The sequence below is a fragment of the Nerophis ophidion genome, linkage group LG06, assembly GCF_033978795.1.
Source record: "Nerophis ophidion isolate RoL-2023_Sa linkage group LG06, RoL_Noph_v1.0, whole genome shotgun sequence".
Lineage (NCBI taxonomy): Eukaryota > Metazoa > Chordata > Actinopteri > Syngnathiformes > Syngnathidae > Nerophis > Nerophis ophidion.
The window spans coordinates 43,906,862-43,921,864 of NC_084616.1; the positions used below are offsets into that span (position 1 = coordinate 43,906,862).

Below are 15,003 nucleotides of genomic sequence, written 5' to 3' on the forward strand. Positions count from 1 at the left end.
GCTTCATATCTGTCAGTAGCACAGCAGAGGATTTTCAAACCGGGGCCAGATCTAAAGCTCAGTCACATAACGGGCACACTGGTGACTTGGCGCCTGGGGGAGTTCTGGGTAAGAATGGATAAGCTGAGGTTTCCAAATAAAACAAAGCAATCTTCTTGGTTTGGGGCCTCAAAAAAGAGTGTATACAGTACTGTATATTTGTGTTGTTCATGGAAGAGAGTGTCACTGTGACTTTGAATAGATGAAAGATGGTTCCTTTTAGGTTACATAGTGAAAAGGCCCAGGGGGGTGACAGAGATTAAAGAGATCTTTGTAAGTGCATGAGTTGGCGTCACACTATGGTGGTCTGTACCCGATGCCCTGATAAAGTGGTTGGCTATATCACCATCTCTGTAACACTGGAGACTAATAGTGGGATTTGTCTGCAACATTAATTAAGCTTGACTCTACTGTGCACTAGGTTTGCAACGATTAGTCGACCTTGTCGACAATAAAATTTGTCGCTGACATATATATTTGTCGAAAATAGTCGTGACGTCATCGCTTGTGTTTTTCCAGGAGGAAACGGGTCACTCGCAAAAACATTGCCAGGGAATAACATGTAAAGTGTTTGGATATTTCTTCTTATTCTTGATCTTGTTTTTATGGCAGTACATCTGTGATATGCGAGCATTTAAAGCGGAGACATGATTTTGGACATTTAGGGTGAGAATGCGGACACAGCCGGTGTAAGAGTACTGTTAGCTTTTACCTTGCGAGTTAGCTACACTGCAAAAACTGAAATCAAAGTAAGATTGAATATCTCAAATAAGGGTGATATTTGCTTATTTTCTGTCTGATAAGATACTTCTTCTCACTAAGCAGATTTTGTGTTTTACTTGTTTTAAGTGTTTTGGTTCTAAGATTTGTTGCTGAGATTTTATGACCTATATTGAGTAAAACATGCTTGAAAGTAGAATATCAACTGTTGAAAAGCTGTGTCATCAACACTCACAAGTATAAAACTGCTTTTTCAAAGTAAGAATTTCTTATTTCAAGCATGAAATAAAAAAAAAAATCATGACTTTGACACCATTGTGTCTCATAATTAAAACAGATAGCAGCCAAATGGACTTTTCCGTTATATTTTCAATGAAACAATACAGCACGTACATACTCATATAGTAGTACAGTTGGCAAAGTACAGCAAACTAATATTTAAACATTTAACATGTGACATTTCAAACAATTTTGAACAGAAATAGTTAATGCACATTTTTGATAAATTCTCAAAATATCAATAAAAACAAATTTGGTCGGGGTCCGGGGTGTAAATAAATAAATAAAATAAAACAATTAATAAATAAATAAAAAATATATACATATACATACATACATAATATATATATATATATATATATATATATATATATATATATATATTATGTATGTATGTATATGTATATATATACATGTATATATGTGTGTGTGTGTTCCATCCATCCATCCATTTTCTACCGCTTACTCCCTTTGGGGTCACGGGGGGTGCTGGTGCCTATCTCAGCTACAATCGGGCGGAAGGCGGGATACACCCTGGACAAGTCATCCTTTCACCGCAGGGCCAACACAGATAGACAGACAACATTCACACTCACACACTAGGGCCAATCAACCTATCCCCAGGTGCATGTCTTTGGAGGTGGGAGGAAGCTGGAGTACCCGGAGGGAACGCACGCAGTTACGGTGAGGACATGCAAACTCCACACAGAAAGATCCAGAGGCTGTAAATAAATAAATAAATATATATATATATATATATATATATATATATATATATATATATATATATATATATAGTATTTAATTATTTATTTACATACATATACATATACATATATATATGTTCCTCGCGCACTAATTGACTGAAGGAGCACGTACTTGGCGCGATGATGTCTTTTTGTACAGTCGTAATGGCACTAGAATTTACTTAATTTAAGCATATTTTGCAACATATTGAGAAAAACGGTGTCAAATTTGTTTTTTTCTATCATGAAAAATGCACTTGTTATTAGTGAGAAAATACTTATTTTAAGGTATTTTTGGGTTCATTGAGGTTAGCTAATTTTACCTGTTTTGGAAAGTCTTGACAAGCCAAATTTTCTTGTTCTATTGGCAGATAATTTTGCTGAGTTTGAGTAAAATGCCCCTAACTTTTGTATTTATTTTCTTGTTTTTTGAAAAATGACTTTTTGCAGTGTAGCTAACAAGAGTGAGACAAAGTTGTGTGAAAAATAACTTTAACTATAAATGTAGCCAAAGTCAGCCAGCTAAACTGTGTCTACATCAATAGAATAATGTTTTAAAGCAGTGTCAATTTGCAATGTCGTGAAAAAAGTCACTTTACCAACGAACCGCATGCGCATTAAGAGTTAATCATTAGTCAATATACAAACCAATGTGCAGCTTTTTAAACCTCACAAACTGCTAACTTTCTTTTCGAGTAAGTTAGATTTTGTGTTTTGTTGTTTGTTTTCATTACTGCTATTTTAACTGTTAGCCTTCCCTTTTTTTTTTTTTACCAAGATGGCGCCGCTTTAGTGGCTTGCTGTTGGCAGGAGCTCTGTGCTCTTGTTGTTGTTGTTGTTGTTGTTTTACTTTTATGGCTGAGTGTAGAAGTAGCTGGTTGCATCAACTCTGCTCTTTTAATGTCTTTAATGTCCTTTTTGTATGTTGATGTAACCCTCTTACACACATGTTTATGTGTGCTATGGCTATGAGTCCGTCCCCCCCCCCCCCCCCCCCCCCTTAGCCTCAGTCTAGACCTCCTCCACAGGCCCAGGCTCAAACTGATTTTTTTTTTTTTTTCGTTTACCTGTTTAGACCTATATATACAAAGGTCCTGGGTTCGATCCCTGGGCTCAGGGTCTTTCTGTGTGGAGTTTGCATGTTCTCCCCATGACTGCATGGGTTCCCTTCCGGGTACTCCGGCTTCCTCTCACCTCCAAAAACATGCACCTGGGGATAGGTTGATTGGCAACACTAAATTGGCCCAAGTGTGTGCATGTGAGTATGGATGTTGTCTGTCTATCTGCGTTGGCCCTGCGATGAGGTAGCGACTTGTCCAGGGTGTACAACCCCTTCCGCCCAATGCATATGAGGTAGGTTCCAGAACCCCTCCGACCCGAAAGGAACACGCAGTAGAAAATGGATGGATGTTTCTCACTTTTTTTGTAAGTGTCACCGGAGGTTGGCAGACCGGTCAGCGATCCTTTTCTGTCTCCCTGTAATGTTTGTCTTTGAATGGGATTGTGCTGAAAATCTTAATTCCCTTTCGGGGATTATTATTATATTTTTAATTCTGATTTTAAATGGACAACATTGTAAAAGTAGTTGTAATTTTTGTAACAGCTGATTGAGCAGCACAGTTCCAGTCTAAATACATATTTATGAATGAACTAATAAAAATAATGATTCCCGAGCGTGGCCACCGCTGCTGCTCACTGCTCCCCTCACCCCCCAGGGGGTGAACATGGGGATGGGTCGAATGCAGATAGTAAATTCACCACACCTAGTGTGTGTGTGACAATCATTTGTACTTAAACTTTAACTTTAAGTCATCTTTGTTGCATTTAGAAGTTGATGGAAAAATTAGAGCCATTAAATATGTGTACGCTGAAGAACGTCGTGGCTCAGTTGGTAGAAGAGCCGTGCCAGTAACCTGAGGGTTCCTGGCAGCTCCCGTCATCAGTGTGTGAATGTGTGTGAATGGGTGAATGTGGAAATAGTGTCAAAGCGCTTTGAGTACCTTGAATGTAGATAAGCGCTATACAAGTATAACCCATTTACCAGTTATTATCCAGATAATTGTTGACAAATCGACTATTACAATAATCGTTAATTGCAGCCCTATAGCGCACCTCACTTTTTAGTGAGTCCATTGACTAAAGGTACACACTAGCCAGGAAGTAAGAGTTGAGAGTGAGTGGGTCCTTGTTTCACTCAGGTGACATTTTAAAGTGACAGCCCTCCTTGGAGCCATTTTATTCCACCGCAGCGTGCCAGGAAGGCAGAGAAAGACGGGGGAGAATAGGGCGGAGGCTTGAAAGAGACCCAAGGAGAACCCAAGAGAGAGTGAGATAAAAGACAGAATAAACAGCAAGATGAGGACTGATCCATTCTAATGAGGAATAACAAATTCTCGCCTTGGCGCCCACTTCTCTTCTCCCTCTTTACACCGTTGACCTTTGGGTTTGGAAATTGATTTACTGCTGGTCCTGTTGACGGTGGCATTTTGAAAATGGTAACACCCCAACTCATTAATATAGTCACATATACAGAGAATGTGTAACCTGGGCAGGCGGCCAATGAAAGTTTACAGAGTTACTTACAAATCAATCATGGGGGCTTGGTTAAGGACTTAAAAGAACTTAAAGATAACTAATACAAATGAACACAAGATTAAATATTAAATACAGCTCTTTGCTGTGGGGTTTAATCATGCCAGTGAACAAGTTTGAAATCTTATCTCCATCCCCAGTGAAGTTAATATACAGGTAGGGGCATGCAATGTAATCCTGTAGTCAATGCCTTGACTGCATGTTAGCTTTCCCATAGAATGAAAGTTCATAGGTTTAAGGAACAGGAATCCTGTCAGTGAGGTAATAAAAAAAAGAATTGAAAAATATTAGCTGGGGGTTAAGGGGGCTCTTTTGGGGCATCACCGCCTGAAGTTGAAGAGGTTTTACCATTTTTACGATGCTTCTACATAGAGATTCTGTAAAAAATTAAGAAAACTTACCGATGGTTTCCATCTAATAGATGTTTTAAACTTACAGGCCACACTTTGTTTTCATGACTGCACCACAACATCAGTAGTTAATTGTTTTTGTTGAGAAAAAATCTTCCCCATATCAATATTGGACATCCCAAAATGAACAGAATCCATAGTTTATTTCATTAATTCAGTGTTTTGTTTTAGATTTGAGAAAATCTCTTCACCCCATCACTAGGGCTCTAACGGTACGTGTATTTGTATTGAACCGTTTCGGTACGGGTGTGTACCGAACAAGTTTCTAAGCTAAAGTCTTAACAAGCTGCTTTGCTTCTTCTGCCTCTGTTTCAGCACCCAGCAGTGTCCCACCCACACAATCATCCGATTAGTTACATATATAGCGGTAACAGCCAATCAGCAGTACATATTCAGAGCGGTAACAGCCAATCCGCAGTGCGTATTCAGAGCGCATGTAGTAAATGCTTCAGCGTCGAGCAGATAGGTGTTTAGCAGGTGAGCATAAGGCAGCGTACTCTCCCCAAATGATAATAAACACCTCCCAGTCAACTACTAGTAACATCACTATGAGCCTGTTGACCTTCTAGAAACTAAAACTGCAGCTCAGCTCGCTCGCAGTTCTGTCTTGAGGTGAAGGCAAATTAGCTTTTAGCGTAATGTTAGCTCATTTTGCGGTGTGTGTGTGTGCGCGCGCGTGTGTGTGCATGCGTGCGTGTGTGTTATGGACAGAAAATCTTTGAATGACAGGGTCCCTGCTATCACATGTTGATAAAAATATAACATTTCAATAATAAAAATAAACAATAGGCTTCCCAAATGCTGTGATAAATTAAACATGAAGAGTTGACTTGAAACTGTTTATGTTGCACTTTTTATATGTAGAAGAAAAGTTTGAGGCAGTTTAATGTTGAAAAACATGGGCAGAATTATTATAGTGTTCCCAATGTTAAAAGGATAAAGCCAGTGTTTACAAATTTGGTAAATGAATAAACAAAAAAATTATATGTTGTTGTTTTCTTACTGTACCAAAAATTTACCGAACCGTGACCTCTAAACCGAGGTATGTACCGAACCGAAATTGTTGTGTACCGTTACACCCCTACCCATCACTATAAGGAATTTCAAAAATACATGGGATATGATGGCTATATTTGCTAACAAATATTGTAATTGTAAAAACTCTTAATATTTTGTTGAAGTTGTGGATGTAAGATTGCATTCATTGAAGAATAAGCTTTGTATTACATGTAACCTTAATAAATTCATGATAATATTTTTTAGTGCTTTTAAGGCAACTTTGGCAATCTAGCACTAGATCTAGTACAAGTTAGTGGGTTTAGTGTTGTAAATCACGATTAAAATTAAAATACATAATGTTGTCTGTCTATCTGTGTTGGCCCCGTAATGAGGTGGCGACTTGTCCAGGGTGTACTCCGCCATCCGCTCGAATGCAGCTGATGTACACTCCAGCACCCCCCACAACCCAGAAAGGGACAAGCGGTAGAAAATGGATGAATGGAATATCTACCTGTCAACAGCAATATATTCATGAAATAATTCTTAATTTTTGCCGTGATCTACTAACTACTTTCATCCTCTTTGCCGCCTCACTGGTTAACTTATACTAGAACTCAGTCCAAACTTGGGATTTGTTTGTCTCATTCCAAGCATTCACTCTTCGATTTTTCATCACTAGCTCCAAAAACATCACCACTACGACACCAGCATAAATGTGAGTATGCAATACTCTCAACAGGTTGTTCCTGCTAGAGCAAGGGTGTCAATCTCATTTCAGATCGGGGGCCAGATGGAGAAAAATCTATTCCCAAGTGGGTCGAACAGGTAAAATCACGGCACGATAACATACAAATAAACCGGCTTTGGATTATTTTCTTTGTTTAAAACTAGAAAAAGCACATTCTAAAATTGTACAAATCACAATGTTGTTGTTTTTTTACACTTAAATGTTGTGGTTTATAGTATTCTATCTTTATTTGTCCTTATTTATATTTTCTGAATAAATGATGTGATAATATTCATCAGACAACTCATTGGTGTTAATTTTCAATGTATCAAGTTTAAAAACTTATATCAAAATCAAATTACAGTATTATATTTATGTAGTTTGATCATTTTCCTTGACTGATGTGCTATCATTATGTGGTTTATTTTCTACATATGTAGCATCATCTACAAAGACACCAATAATTGCTAATGCGACGTCAAATGGACACATTTAAACAGCGGTTTCTTTCATTAAAAAATTTCAGGTTGATTTTTATACTTAGCACACTCACCCCGCGGGCCAGATGAAACCAGTTCGTGGGCCTGATCCGACTCTCGGGCTGTGCATTTGATACCCCTGTGCTAGAGGGACGTGTCCACTATAATCGGACACATTTAAACAGGATGGACATACCAGTTAACTAGTAACATACGTGAAAGCATGAAAAAGTCAGTTAGTGTAGGCTGTATTCGCAATGTACTCGGCCTGGTAGCGTGGCTATCTCGAGGCAGTCAACTAACCACAGTGCAATGGAGAGCGGCCAAGTTAACGGTTTTATATGGAAATCCCCCCAAAAATACCACTTTCGCGGGATGAATAGCGGGATTCTGCTAAATAGCAGACGTCTGGAATCCCTAAAGGAAGTGTTAGAAATTGCAAATCAGTAAAGGCCAAGGGTAGCACGGTGGCAGAGGGGTTAGTGCATGTGCCTCACAATACGAAAGTCCTGTGTCGTCCTGGGTTCAATCCCGGGCTCAGGATATTTCTGTGTGGAGTTTGCATGCTCTCCCCGTGACTGTGTGGGTTCCCTCCGGGTACTACGGCTTCCTCCCACCGCCAAAAACATGCACATGGGGATAGGTTGATTGGCAACACTAAATTGGCCCTAGTGTGTGAATGTGAGTGCGAATGTTGTCTGTCTATCTGTGTTGGCCCTGCGATGAAGTGGCGACTTGTCCAGGGTGTACCCCGCCTTCCGCCCGAATGCAGCTGAGATAGGCTCCAGCACCCCCCGCGACCCCAAAAGGGACAAGCGGTAGAAAATGGATGGATCGATGGATAAATGCCAAGGTATTGTCAAGTCAAAAGCTCATTGGTTAAATAAATTAATGCTGTATGTGAACTTTGTGAGTTACACAAATCCACAAGTTTTTCCCCAATGTGTGATCATTGTGATTTATAGTGCTCTAATTAAAATGCTTTTAATTTCCAAATATTATCAACTCATTTGTCTTTTTAAAACATTTCCCGGTCAACCACTGGGGTTTTCAGAAAGAGAAAGACATTTAGTCTTGTGAGCAACAGAGTGCTTAATTGTCGGCAATGTCTTTGGTAGCTGACAAGAAAAAAATGGACATCTCTTTGGATTATTTGCAAATGTGCACACATACTCTCTTTTGATGCCAAATTTAGTTCCCTTGAAATTCATCCATTTCAGCGTGATGTTTTCTTGCCAAGTACAAGCAACTCAGAATAATTATTTCATATCAACATGAAGTTGTACTCCTTTTTTGAGCAAACTGCAATATTGACCCGCTAAAAACAACATCAATCACATTTAATACAGACTGGCCTTTAAACATCGAAGGAGTTTGAAGTCACCATGACTCCTGAATACAGAGGAGTACGTGTTAAGCTTTTTGGCTTAAGCGTGGCACTGTTTATGATCTCTCTTCTAACCAAATATCCCAAGCTGGAGCAGTGAAAAACACAGGAGACCAAGCTTTGTCAGCAGTTGGCACACACAAAACGTTGGAAGACATCTTGTTGAGAACCATTGTCAATATCATAAGCCAACATTTCTGTGGTATTTGGATATATTCTCTGGCTGCACCTGAAATCGGAATAAAGCTAGAATAAGTTACCTCCATCGGGTCCAGAGGCTCGCCATTCTTCAACCAAAGGTAGGAGGGTTTAGGCTTGGCGCTGGCTTTGCACTCCCACACCAGACTGTCATCAATCGTCTTCTGAGCATCCGGAGGCTTCTCAGTCAAATGAGGTGCAGCTGTCACAAACCACATGCAATAAATGTACACTTTAATTAACCACATATGACCAAGCCCAGCAGGCAATTCACTCTTGCAAACCCATTGCTGACCTTGAGTGCTGTACAGTACTGTATATCAAAAAACATAAGGGGGTGGTGGATCAACTTTCTGTGTAATAAAAAAAAGTCCAAACAATAACAACAAGCTTCAGTATGTTCTGCTCTGTCAACACACACACACACACACACACACACACACACACACACACACACACACACACACACGCACACACACACACACACACACACACACACTATGGTGCCTTCTCACAAACAAAACCAGAAAAGTCCTTCACGTCAAAAACCATATTCCTACATGAATGCCGCGTTTATCCACAGAGACATGGTTCGTACACTATTAACTTGGTCTAAAAGTTCGTAAATCGAAAAAAGTTGCAAATAGAGGGGATCGTTAATCCAGGTTCTACTGTATATTTTTGTAAGTGGGTGATGTATACAAAAGCACTATGCATTTACAAAAAATATTTGTCATCACTTCTGAGAATGAAGAGCATAGAAGAAAAGGTCATTTCAAACATCAGTATTCAAGGACAACTTTAAATCAAATGTGTATATCAGTGGTGGGGGTTTAACTATGTAATTTTCTTTATAATGAGATAAAAGATTGTAGAAAAATAATCCAATTGAAAAAAATATACCAAAAAAGGAACGACAAGATCAATTGGACAGCCTTAAGTGTCTCCATTTTGCTTTATATTTATAATTTTAGTTATTTTGTGTCTGGTTTTGTATTTGTTTTATATCATCCCGTGAGATGTATATTACTTTTTTTGTTCGGTTTGTACTTCATGAAGTTTTGCACTTGTTGGTTTTTGTTTGTTTTCATCATATTTGGATGTATTTGTTTGGTTTGTGAGCATGTGAATCTGGGCTATCCACTAAGTAAGACTACTTGTTGTGTTGAAAGGGGCAGGAAGATGTTCTTCATCCTGTTCTTTCTCAAACATAAGAGTCTATATATGTATTTAGTTGCTATAGTTTAATTGTCTATTGATCAAAAATGCACATCAATGAAGGAGATAAATAAAAAAAGGAATGAAAAAAAAATGAAAAAGCGCTATGCCGTCTTTGAGCAATAGTGGCACCATTATGAGACAGAATCGAATCGTTGGACGCCTTGAATCTTTTCAAACTATATAGAGTAATACAATGGTTAAAAACAAGTTCAAACATGTCAGTTCAAGTATTTTTTCAATGAGTACAAAATTAAGAGTAAAATAAGAATGTTCTAAATACCCATATGTGAATAGTATTAGGAGGTAGGGCTGAGCGATATATCGATATTTGCGATATATCACAGGTTTGTCTCTGTGCGATATAGAAAATGAGTATATCGTAATATTCGAGTATACATTTTTGCACAGTTGTTTTTAGCTGCGGGCATTACACTACAGGCTCTTTCCAATCCTTCTTGTGTCTCCTTCTCACAGAGTGTAAGCACAGGTTCTTACACACGTCACATACTGTCACGTCAAACATCACATACGTATACGCCCTCGCCCAGCAGAGAAGTAGCAGCGTGGCTAACGTTAGCCGTGATGCTCGCGGAGTGCTGCGAAGGTGCGAAAAAAGATGTGAATTTGGTAACAAATGAAGGAAGAATTAATTCCCAAGAAAAACGCCACGGGGTCCGTCGTCTGGCGGTAGTTCGGCTTCAAGTGGGAATATGTCGAATAGACACCTTTAATTTGTCAAGTGTGGGGCACAAGCGTTGCTACCAAAAGTAGCATTACTGCTAATATGTAGCATCATTTGAAAAGTCACTTGCTAATAACTTTAATAAATAAGTTTTGGTAAATTGACTTAGTTGTGATTTCCCTTTCTGCATGAAAGTTCAAAATAAGCATAATGCAGTATGAACAAGAATGTTTTAATGTAGACACACAGAATCATCATTCTGCTGTGATTATATGTATCAAGTGTTCATTCAAGGCTAAGGCAAAATACCAAGATATATATCATATATCATGATATGGCCTAAAAATATCGCGATATTAAAAAAAAGCCTTATCGCCCAGCCCTATTAGGAGCTATGCTGTAATGCAAAGTAACATGAGCCAATGAGTGCTGTGATTGTTTATTCAATATCTGATTTTTTACATCAAACATAGCCTTACCTTAGCAAACATGCTGAATATGTCAACGTGATGTGAAACTTAGTATATATCCTATGGAAGGTTAGGAATTATTAATGAATGTATTGATTAAGTGGAACATAATAAAGTTGAATGTGCATGTTTAATAATTATCCTCTTTTTGATTAGCGAGACTGATGGATGGACGTAGTGTTGTCCCGATACCAATAATTTGGTATCCATCCATCCATCCATCTTCTTCCGCTTATCCGAGGTCGGGTCGTGGGGGCAGCAGCCTAAACAGGGAAGCCCAGACTTCCCTCTCCCCAGCTTCTTCGTCCAGCTCTTTCCGGGGATCCCGAGGCGTTCCCAGGCCAGCCAGGAGACATAGTCTTCCCAACGTGTACTGGGTCTTCCCCGTGGCCTCCTACCGGTTGGACGTGCCCTAAACACCTCCCTAGGGAGTCGTTCAGGTGGCATCCTGACCAGATGCCCGAACCACCTCATCTGGCTCCTCTCGATGTGGAGAAGCAGTGGCTTTACTTTGAGTTCCTCCCGGATGACAGAGCTTCTCACCCCATCTTTAAGGGAGAACCCCGCCACACGGCGGAGGAAACTCATGTCGGCCGCTTGTACCCGTGATCTTGTCCTTTCGGTCATGACCCAAAGCTCATGACCATAGGGGAGGATGGGAACGTAGATCAACCGGTAAATTGAGAGCTTTGCCTTCCGGCTCAGCTCCTTCTTCACCACAACGGATTGATACAACGTCCTCATTATGGACACCGCCGCACCGATCCGCATGTCGATCTCACGATCCGAAGTTCCCTCACTCGTGAACAAGACACCTAGGTACTTGAACTCGTCCACTTGGGCAGGGTCTCCTCCCCAACCCAGAGATGGCACTCCACCCTTTTCCGGGCGAGAACCATGGACTCGGACTTGGAGGTGCTGATTCTCATTCCGGTCGCTTCACACTCGGCTGCGAACTGATTCAGTGAGAGCAGAAGATCCCAGCAAGATGAAACAATCAGGACCACATCATCTGCAAAAAACAGAGACCTGATCCCGCGGCCACCGAACCGGAACCCCTCAACGCCTTGACTGTGCCTAGAAATTCTGTCCATAAAAGTTATGAACAGAGTCGGTGACAAAGGTCCGATACCCCATACTCTCTGAGCACTCCCCACAGGACTTCCCAAGGGACACGGTTGAATGCCTTCTCCAAGTCCACAAAGCACATGTAGACTGGTTGAGCAAACTCCCATTCACCCTCAAGAACCTTGCTGAGAGTATAGAGCTACTCCACAGTTCTACGACCAGGACGAAAACCACACTGTTCCTCCTGAATCCGAGGTTCGACTATCCGGCGTAGCCTCCTCTCCAGTACACCTGAATAAACCTTACCGGGAAGGCTGAGGAGTGTGATCCCACGATAGTTGGAACACACCCTCCGGTCCCCCTTCTCAAAAAGAGTGACCACCACCCCGGTCTGCCAATCCAGAGGTACCTCCCCTGATGTCCGCGCGAAGCTGCAGAGTCTTGTCAACCAGGACAGCCCCACAGCATCCAGAGCCTTAAGGAACTCCGGGCGGGTCTCATCCACCGAGGAGCTTATTAACTACCTCGGCAACCTCAGCCCCAGAAATATGAGAGCCCACCACAGAGTCCCGAGGCACTGCTTTCTCATAGGAAGACGTGTCGGTGGGATTGAGGAGGTCTTCGAAGTATTCTTTCCACTGATCCACAACATCAATCAATCAATCAATCAATGTTTACTTATATAGCCCTAAATCACTAGTGTCTCAAAGGGCTGCACAAACCACCACGACATCCTCGGTAGGAAAACTCACACCCAGTGGGACATTGGTGACAATAATGACCCAGTGGGACGTCGGTGACAATGATGACTATGAGAACCTTAGAGAGGAGGAAAGATCCGCAGTCGAGGTCAGCAGAACACCATCCCCACCATACACGGTGTTGACAGTGCACTGCTTCCCCTGCCTGAGGCGGCGGATGGTGGTCCAGAATCGCTTCGATGCAGTCCGGAAGTCTTTTTCCAAGGCTTCCCCGAACTCCTCCCATGTCCGAGTTTTTGCCTCCGCAACCGCTAAAACTGCACAACGCTTGGCCTGTCGGTACTTGTCCACTGCCTGCGGAGTCCTATCAGCCAAAAGAACCTGATAGGACTCCTTCTTCAGCTTGACGGCATCCCTTCCCGCCGGTGTCCACCAATGGGTTCTAGGATTACCGCTACGACAGGCACCAACTACCTTGCGGCCACAGCTCCAATCAGCCGCCTCGACAATAGAGGTACGGAACATGGTCCACTCAGACTCAATGTCCAGCACCTCCTCCGTGACATGCAAACCCTCACAGCAGACCCTCACAATGCGTTTGGGCCTGCCAGGTCTGACCAGCATCCTCCCCCACCATCGCAGCCAACTCACCACCAGGTGATGATTGGTAGAAAGCTCCAACCCTATCTTCACCCGAGTGTCCAAAACATGAGGCCGTAAATCCGATGACACAACTACAAAGTCGATCATGGAACTTCGGCCTAGGGTGTCCTGGTGCCAATTGCACATATGGACACCCTTATGTTTGAACTGGGTGTTTGTTATGGACAATCTGTGACGAGCACATAAGTCCAATAACAAAACACCACTCAGGTTCAGATCCGGGCGGCCATTCTTCCCAATCACGCCTCTCGTTGCAAATATCAGTGTTGAAGTCCCCCAGTAGAAGAAGGGAATCACCCGGGGGAGCACTCTCCAGTACTCCCTCGAGTGTACCCAGGGAGGGTGGGTAATCTGAACTGCTGTTTGGTGCGTAAGCACAAACAACAGTCAGGACCCGTCTCCTCACTCGAAGGCGGAGGGAGGCTACCCTCTCGTCCACTGGGCTGAACTCCAACGTGCAGGCTTTGAGCCTGGGGGCAACGAGAATTGCCACCCCAACCCTTTGCCTCTCACGCCAGAGTGGAAGAGAGTCCAGTCCCTCTCGAGAGAAGTGGTTCCAGAGCCCTTGCTGTGCGTCGAAGTGAGTCTGACTAAATCCAGCCGGAAATTCTCCACTTCGCACACTAGCTCAGGCTCCTTCCTACCCAGTGAGGTGAACCATGAATTGATTAACGTGGACCCTGACTTAAACAAGTTGAAAAACGTATTCGGGAGTTACCATTTAGTGGTCAATTGTACGGAATATGAACTGAACTGTGCAATCTACTAAAAAAAGTTTCAATCAATCAATAAATCAATCAGGTGAAGTTCCACGTCCCAAGAGATCGCTTATGTAGCCGAGGATCGGACCGCCAAGTGCCCTGCCTTCGGATGCCGCCCAGCTCACATCGCACCCGACCTTTATGGCCCCTGCTATGGGGTTGTGAGCCCATTGGAGGGGGGACCCACATTGCTTCTTCGGGCTGTGGCCGGGAACAGGCCCGGCCATCAGGCGCTCGCCATCGTGCCCCACCTCCAGGCCTGGCTGCAGAGGTGGGCCCCGGTGACCCGGGTCCGGGCGAGGGAAATCTGGGTCCTCAATACGTCTTCTTCATAAAGGTCTTCGAGCTGCTCTTTGTCTGATCTCTCCCCTAGGACCTGTTTGCCTTGGGAGACCCTACGAGGGGGAATAAAGCCCCCGGACAACATAGCTCCTAGGATCATTGGGACACGCAAACTCCTCTACCACGATAAGGTGGCAGCTCAGAGAGGGGAATATTTTAGTACCGGTACCAAAATGTGTTTCAATCCTTTCGGTGCTTTTCTAAATAAAAGGGGACCACAAAACACAGCATATTTGGTTTTATTTTAACAAAACATATTACGGTACATTTAACATATGTTTCTTATTGAAAGTTTGTCCTTAAATAAAATAGTGAACGTATGAGACATCTTGTCTTTTAATCGTAAGTAAACAAACAAAGGCTCCTAATTTAGCTGATGACATATGCAGTAACATATTGTGTCATTTATCATTCCATTATTTTGTCAACATTATGAGGGACAAGCTGTAAAAATTGATTATTAATCCACTTGTTTATTTACTGTTAATATCTGCTTACTTTCTATTTCAACATGTTCTA

General features: G+C 42.0%; 1 protein-coding gene across 3 annotated transcripts in view; it reads right to left on the bottom strand.

Moving 5' to 3' along the window:
• LOC133554752 (contactin-3-like) overlaps window positions 1-15,003 on the bottom strand; it is a 246,167-nt gene that overhangs the window by 91,679 nt on the left and 139,485 nt on the right. For all 3 annotated transcript variants that reach the window (XR_009807197.1, XM_061903853.1, XM_061903854.1), the window contains exon 9: window positions 8,639-8,778. Coding sequence is in view for 2 of the 3 variants with exons in the window: in XM_061903853.1 (XP_061759837.1) it covers window positions 8,639-8,778 (140 nt within the window). In the remaining variant the exon portion in view is untranslated. The remainder of the gene's footprint in view (window positions 1-8,638; window positions 8,779-15,003) is intronic.